This window comes from Juglans regia, chromosome 3 (genome assembly GCF_001411555.2).
Source record: "Juglans regia cultivar Chandler chromosome 3, Walnut 2.0, whole genome shotgun sequence".
Classification (NCBI taxonomy): domain Eukaryota; kingdom Viridiplantae; phylum Streptophyta; class Magnoliopsida; order Fagales; family Juglandaceae; genus Juglans; species Juglans regia.
In genome coordinates this window covers 22,342,133-22,349,697 of record NC_049903.1, presented here as the reverse complement: position 1 = coordinate 22,349,697, position 7,565 = coordinate 22,342,133, and the positions used below count along the sequence as shown (strand labels likewise).

The window sequence follows — 7,565 nt, the reverse complement described above, 5'->3', positions numbered from 1 at the left end:
GAAACCCTCTTTGGTCTGGCACAATTTGGTTGAACAGATGAAACACAACTTTGCTTAGGTGGCATGATCTCACACCTTGATTCCTTCACAAATCTATCTAATGGTTCTTCTTTGTGTCAAGTGTCTAATACCATTCACTAAGTGTGGCTAAAATCTTGCCAAGTGTCCAAATAAAATTTCTCTAACCTAATTTGGACATTCCACACTGTGATTTTGAAAACACTGCAATGGGTGCGCTTATCGAGGTTACTATTCACTCCAAAAAAATACATAATAAACTTAGTACTAAAAATTCTAAATATTCATATTAACTTATAGTGAAAATCGTTTAACGAAATTCAACCCCGAAGTGCCCCTAAAAATAATTTCACAATTTTCAACAGACGTTTCGTCCGGAATTATGAAAATAAGTTATTGCGCCATAAAATCCTAAATAATCCTCTGAGTCTAATGGCGTAGACCATAACGCATTCTGACACTTCTAACTACCTCAAATAATTAAACTCATATTACTAGCACCATAGTGAGTGATAACACTGACTATGTTGACAGACTAAAACCTATGCGATTGGTCGATTCGTAAAAACTTATGGGGTTTTCACGAGATTCCTAAAGTCAATAGAAATTCCACCAATGAATTTCTAGCGGGCTGTTACAGCTGGTGCCTCTTCAATCCACGCCATCTCTTCCTCTATCTTTAAAGCAGCCTTTGCTAGATTGTGTGCTACTACATTTGTGCTTCTATGAGAGTATTGAACCTTCCAATCATGCCATTCTTGAAGGACCATCATCATTTCCTCGATGATAGTATCAATATAAGAAAAACCTACAACTACTTCATTCACTGCATTAATAATAACTTGAGCATCACCTTCAAATATTTCTTTGTTGAAATTGAGATCCCTGCATATATCCATTGCTTTCCTCAAAGCATAACACTCTGCTATAGCTGGTAGATCAACATTTGATTGTCACAATTACTCTGAGGAGAAGAATGTGAAGTTGGCTGTAATTGAGTTCATTGATTATGCGATTATTTGGCGGGATCAATTAGTATCCAATAGGAGGAGAAATCTTGAGAAGCTTGTAGAAACATGGTGATAGGAACCAAGGTGGGCCTACACTTAAAGATCATTTGCAAGTTCCAGATGAGCCAATTACAAGATCAAGGGCAAAGAAGATCAAGGAAGCAATGCAATGATTGGTGCAATCCACTTGGGATGAAGCCAGCAAGAGTCCAACACTCAAGAGGGGGTCTGAAAGAAGAAGAACTAGTTTTGATCCACTTGATTCAAGTTGTGGAAGACATGACTTAGAGATACGGCCTATTGTTATTGGAGGCTTCCAATTTGGTTAAATGATTTATTTTATTAGTTTAGAATAAGTGGGCTTGAAGATACTTGGATCACATGTCTTATTTCTTATGAACTATGTTTTTGGGAAGGCCTTGTATTTTGGCCAAGGGCTTATTTGGAAAGTTACTTTTTAGGAACTAGGGTTTCATCAATTTATTGTAGGGGTTACTGTAGCCGCGCTTACTATAGCCGGTAATGTTCATCAAGGGTAATTTTGGGCAAAAGGGGTTTTATTTTGGCTAGGGTTTTGATTAGGTTTGGGTTTAAAAACTCCTTGTAGCCTCATTTAAGGTGTTAGACAATATTGAATTTTATTTGTGAGTTGATTTTTCTCCTATTGTTCTTGATTGAACTCTTGAACTTATCAAAGGTAAATCACAACTTTTGTGGCGTTCCTCCTTTGTAATCTGGGTTCTTGAGACGGGTTCTTCAACGGGTCTAGATTTTAATATAATCTAGGTTCTTGAAACAAGTTCTTATCGGGTCTAGGTTCTCCATCCGTTGACTTGATTTTGGCTTTCTTGCGGAGTTTTCAAATTGATTGTGGGTTCAAGGGAGTTCATTCCCATGGGTTCATATCATAGCAGATTCAGCCTCTTGAAGACATATAGGACACTTTGGTTCTTCAATTACTTTCCTTACAAATAAATTCCACCTTGTAGCTAGCAGCTCATTACCTGCCTTCCACATGAACATTTTCAACTTTCCAGGAAAATTCAAAGTCCATAAAAACTTCCATCTGCTATCTGAAGTTGCCCCTCCTGAGGATTCCCCTTTTACAACTTTTGATCTCTCTTGTTCCAAAAAATAAGCACTTTTGACACTAAATAGGCCTTTTTTTGAACGGCCCCATATCAACTTGTCCTCAACATCCCTTCTACTTAAAGGAATACAGCATATTTGATCAACTTCATCTTTTAAAAAAATTGTTCTAATTAGGACCTCATTCCACTCCTTTTTATTCTCCACCATGAGTTTACTGACCTTAGCATCCTCATTCAGTATAGCTATTGGAGACTGAACACAAAAAGAAGATGGAGTGGATAACCATTTTTGACCCAAAATTTTGATCCTGTTACCATTTCCCACCCTCCACCTTAGTCCCTCTTTAAGCAACCCCAAAGAACTCCACACACTTCTCCATATCAATGAAGGTGTATGACCCAATTTTGCCTCCAGCAAAGAGGAATTTCTAAAGTACTTTTCCTTATAAATCTGAGCAGTTAAAGAAGATGGATTTTGCAAAATCCTCCAGCCTTGTTTAGCCAACAAAGCTGAGTTGAACATATCCAAATCTCTGAAACCCAATCCTTCCTTACCATTTGATAGCACCAATTTTTTCCAGCTCCTCCAATGAATACAATTTTCTCTCTGTTGGTTACCCCACCAGAGCTTAGCAAGCATACCATTAAACTCTTTACAAAGCTTCTTTGGTAATCTGAAAACACTCATAGTATAGGATGTCACAGCTTGTAAAACAACCTTTATCGTTATTTCTTTCCCAGCACTAGAGATAAAAGAGTTCTTCCAATTATTAATCTTTTGCTAAACTCTTTCTTTTAAACACCTAAAAGTGTTATACTTAGATTTACCCACCATAGGGGGAAGTCCCAAGTATCTCTCATAATTCCCTTTCACCAGATCCCCTCCTTCCCTTAGTAAACTCCTTCTAGTTTCTGAGTTAGTATTTGAACTAAAAAGCATAGCTGTCTTTTCCTTATTTAAAAACTGGCCAGAAGCTTTTTCATAAATGTTAAGAATCCCTTTCAGTTTTCTCCATTCCACCCCACTAGCCCTTCCAAATAGAACACAATCATCTGCAAATAACAGATGGTTGATTCTCAGCCCCCTCCTCACAACTGAAATCCCTTTTGTTTCCCCTTGCTGATCAGCCTTGTTGAGTAGTGCACTAAGGCCTTCTGCGCACATGATAAATAGGTAAGGGGAAAAAGGATCCCCTTGCCTTAATCCCCTTGATGGATAAAATCTTTCCCCTGGTTCACCATTGATCAACACTGAATATGAAACAGAAGTAACACATTGCAAAATCATCTTTGTCCACTCATTGCAAAACCCCAACTTCTTCATGATGGCTTCCAAAAAATCCCACTCAATTCTGTCATATGCCTTTGACATATCAAGCTTGATGGCCATGCTACCTTCTTTGCCTTTCTTTCTCACCTTCATTGTATGTAGGACCTCATAAGCAACCATAATGTTGTCAGCAATTATCCTCCCTGGGATGAAGGCACTTTGATTGGGTGATATGATGTTTGACAGTACACCTTTAAGCCTATTTACAAGCACTTTAGAGACAACTTTGTAAATGACATTACAAAGGCTAATAGGCCTAAAATCAGAAACACTCAAAGGATTATTAGTTTTGGGAATTAAGGCTATGTAAGTAGAGTTAACTAGAGAAATCAGAGAGTTACCATTAAGGAAATCGATCACTGCATTACACACTTCCTCGCCTATTGTATCCCAATGGTTTTGGTAGAAACAAGCACCAAAACCATCTGGACCAGGTGACTTTAAAGGCCCCATATGTTTAATAGCTTCCACAATCTCCAATATACAGAAAGGCCTGGTCAATCTCTCATTCATTTCACTTGTGACTCGAGTCTCCACCTGTTGCACACAACCTTCAATATCTTCAAAGCTTGGTCTTGTGGAAGAGAACAATTTCTCAAAGTAATTGTTAAAAGCCCCCTTTGATATCTTCTTGAATAGTAAACAAATTTTTTTGCTCATCCATAACCTGCTTAACCACATTTTTCCTTCTTCTTTGAGATGCACAAGCATGAAAAAATTTAGTATTTTTGTCCCCCATAGCATACCAATTCCTTTTTGCTCTTTGTTTCCATTTAAGATACTCCTTCTCAAGCAGTACCCCCAACTCCATTTGCACTCTTTTGATTTCTTCATAATTGAATCTGCTCTCATCATCTTGAAGCTTTTTTAACAACTCAGTTTTCTCTTTTATACCTTGGAGCCTATCTAAATTGATCAGCTTACTCCACCTCAAAAGGGCATCTCTGCATTTGTCTAGTTTAAAATGAAACCTTTGAGCATGAATTTCCCTCTACAAATCTTGCCAAACCCCTTTTATAACATCCTCACATCCCTCGTCTTTTGCCCAGCTTGCTTCCATATCTAAAGATTTTCTTCCTTCTCCAAACTTTTTCTCCTCTCTTCTTCATTGTCAACAGGATTGGCCTGTGGTCTGAACTTCTCCTAGTCAGCACTTCCACCCAATAATCATTGAATTTTTGTACCCACATTGGATTAGCCACTGCCCTATCTAGCCTTTCTTTAGTGAAAGTTTCATCTTCATGCTTATTTTTTTTTTTTTTGATAATAAAGGACCACATTCCATTTATAAAAAAGGACATACAACTTTGACTTAAAAAGTCAGTTACAAACGTTAGTAGCACCTCAGCACACTTTCGTGGCTGACATGGTCTAGCCCAGACGACAGAACTCTAAAGACCGAAGTCTAAGAGATTCGTCGTACACAACTCTGTCCCCGACAGAGTAAACAAACCCCATACCCCGACTACGCGAGGTAGGGTACACCAATCCCATACACCGCCAAAGCGGAGATGGGGACATACCAACAGTTCGGACCACGGTCCATGGGGACTAAATTTTTGATTTTTTTTTTTTTAATTAAAACAGAACACAAGAAAATACATTGGAACACAACAAAAACCAACAGCAGAAAAAAAGCTCCGAACAGCTGCGGAGGCGCGTGCAGAACACGCGCCACCCTGGGAGAAAACCATCGACCGATCTTGGAAGTTCCGGGCTCACAGACCCCAGCGGCGCCGCGCGTCGCGACGGTAGAGGGCCTCTCGGCGTCGCGAGAAGGCCACTCGCCGAATGCCTACAAGTTTTTTGGCCGCGCGTGCGAGCAACTCGCCACTCCGGATGGCATCACCTTCGGTAGACTTGAAGATCGGCGGCTGGGCAACACCATGGGGAGGCGCGTGCTGATCTATTGTCGCCGGAAAGACCAGATCCGGTGTTCCCCCTTATTTAGCCTACAAAACAAAAAAACACAAAAGCGGAGCGGTTGTGGGCACAGAGCGGACGGAGGAGGGAGAGGTGGTGAGAGGGGGAAGGAGCCGAAGCTCCCACCCCCTCGAGAGAGATGGGTTCGAGGCACTGAGGGAGGCCGGCGGGTTCGGGAGAGACGAGAGAAGTTCGAGGGGTTCGGGAGCCCCTAGTTGATAGTCATCTTCATGCTTATTGGACCATGTAAATTTGTTCCCTCTCCACCCGAGATCAAACAAATTACCTTTTTTTAAAACTGCTCTAAAACTTTCCATTTGTCTCTCTGATCTTGGCTTACCTCCCCTTTTTTCATCATTAGAAGTAATCTCATTAAGTCTCCTAAGACACACCACCCTTGATTAACCCTTGGCTTCAAAGACTTTAACAGATTCCAAGCTTCCTCCCTTCTACTAGTTTCAGGCTGGCCACAAAATCCTGTCATTAACCACTTATCATCTCCATTCTCATCTGAAATCCAGGCACATGTGCCTCTAAGTATAGTTTAGTAACTCAACCTTCACTCTACTATTCCACCAAAGAGCTAAACCACCCGTCTTTCCCAAAGCCTCCACCACAAAACATCCCTCACAGTTAAGCCTCTTCTTCAATCTCACACACTTCTCAGTATTCAACTTGGTTTCCATCAAGACTATTAAATCTGGGTCCTTTTCCTTCACCATAAGGCAAAGGTCTTGAACTGTCCGAGGGTTCCCAAGCACTCGGCAGTTCCAACTTAAAATTTTCATTGAGGAAGGTGGGGCTGATTAACAGCCACCACCATGCTTTCTTTTTGGTTGTATTCCTCACCATCAGTCTCCACAATAATCTTCTTTCCCTTCAGTCTCTTTTTTTCTTTTCCTTCCTCATTCACATTCTTTCTTTTTTTAGAGTAACACTCATCCATACTAAATGTTTTCTGCCCTTTTTCTCTAGCCCTTCTCTTCCTTCCACTCACCCTTTAAATGAGCCCGTTTGGAAATGAACTCTTTAATGGTATCATACAGATCTTCCCTCTGCTCCTCCACCTCAATAATGGTTTCTTCTTTATTCCTTAGACCTTCCTTCTCTACCACCTTTTCTACTCTCTACTTCCTTCTCCTCCACCTTAGTAATGAATTCCCTAGCCCCTTCTGTTTGCATATTAGTCACCACTTCCTTCTCCACCCCAATTAGTTTCTCCTCCTTCTCATTTGATCCCTTAGCCTTAGCCTCCCTATAACTCCCTTCCTTCTCAGAGCATGTATTTTTACTAATTACCTCTTTTCCCCTCCTACTATTTGACCCCTCTTCTCCTTCTTCTTGTATAACCCATCTCTTCCCTCCCTCATTACTCTTTTTTGAATAAACTGGTTCCCTATCTTTTTTCATTTTTATTCCTATTTTCGATTATGCTCTCAACCAGACCCCATATTGATCAACCTCTTCACTCTTCCTTTTACAAGCTTCCTTACCATGAGTTAAACATCCACATGAAAAACAAATTTTGGGCAACTTTTCGTACCTTGTAGGGATCCAGTGCTTATCCCCTTTCACGTTAATGGTTCTGCCTCTGGCAAGGGGTTTTCACAAGTTTATAGAGATCAGAACCCTTAAAAATCTTCCCCAGCCACTTCCATCCTCCCCCAAATCCACCTCCTCCACCCTACCTATGGTATTACCTATCTTTTTTCCTCTATCCTCATTCATGCAAGACAGTGGCATGTTATGCAGCTGTATCCAAAAGCTTTCCTCCTCAAATCTCAGCTTCTGTGGTGGTGTATCTTCATCGAAAGGTTTTAGAACAAAAAGATGAAAATCAAATAGCCATGGTCTACCATTCCACACACGTTGTTTATCAACTGAATTGGCAAAGGTTATTGTAAATACATTCGTATTTACTTCAAGAAACTTTGCAGGTCTGCTTATTCTCCAAACTTTCTTCATCGTGTTTTCCATCACCTCCTTGCTTATAGTTCTATCCATGCACACTTTCCCCACCAAACTACACTTTCCTTTGTAAGAAATCTCCTCTCCCACACCTTCTACAAAATCTATTGCAGCTTCTTCATCCTCCAATAAATGCAGCCTCTCCCATTTCTCCTGTATATCCTCCATATGTCTCTCGTTGTTCTCTGAAATTTTCCTTTTCTTCCTCCCTTCTCATAGCTGCAG

General features: G+C 40.4%; 1 protein-coding gene across 1 annotated transcript; it reads right to left on the bottom strand.

The window, feature by feature from the left end:
* Positions 1-641: 641 nt before the first annotated feature.
* On the bottom strand, positions 642-6,782 carry LOC109000828. Its single transcript, XM_018977845.1, has 5 exons — positions 6,472-6,782; positions 3,791-4,023; positions 2,923-3,661; positions 2,033-2,793; positions 642-949 (listed from the first exon to the last, which is right to left on the bottom strand). The coding sequence occupies exons 1-5, from the start codon at positions 6,780-6,782 to the stop codon at positions 642-644; spliced, it is 2,352 nt and encodes a 783-aa protein (XP_018833390.1).
* Between the last annotated feature and the right edge of the window lie 783 nt (positions 6,783-7,565).

Coding starts and splice junctions, on each gene's coding strand:
- LOC109000828 (XM_018977845.1), bottom strand. CDS start 6,782: ATGAAAAAAGATAGGGAACCAGTTTATTCAAAAAAGAGTAATGAGGGA. Junction 2,794..2,922: donor TCTAAGTATAACACTTTTAG/GTGTTTAAAAGA, acceptor GAGTGTTTTCAG/ATTACCAAAGAAGCTTTGTA. Junction 950..2,032: donor AATGTTCATGTGGAAGGCAG/GTAATGAGCTGC, acceptor TTGATCTACCAG/CTATAGCAGAGTGTTATGCT.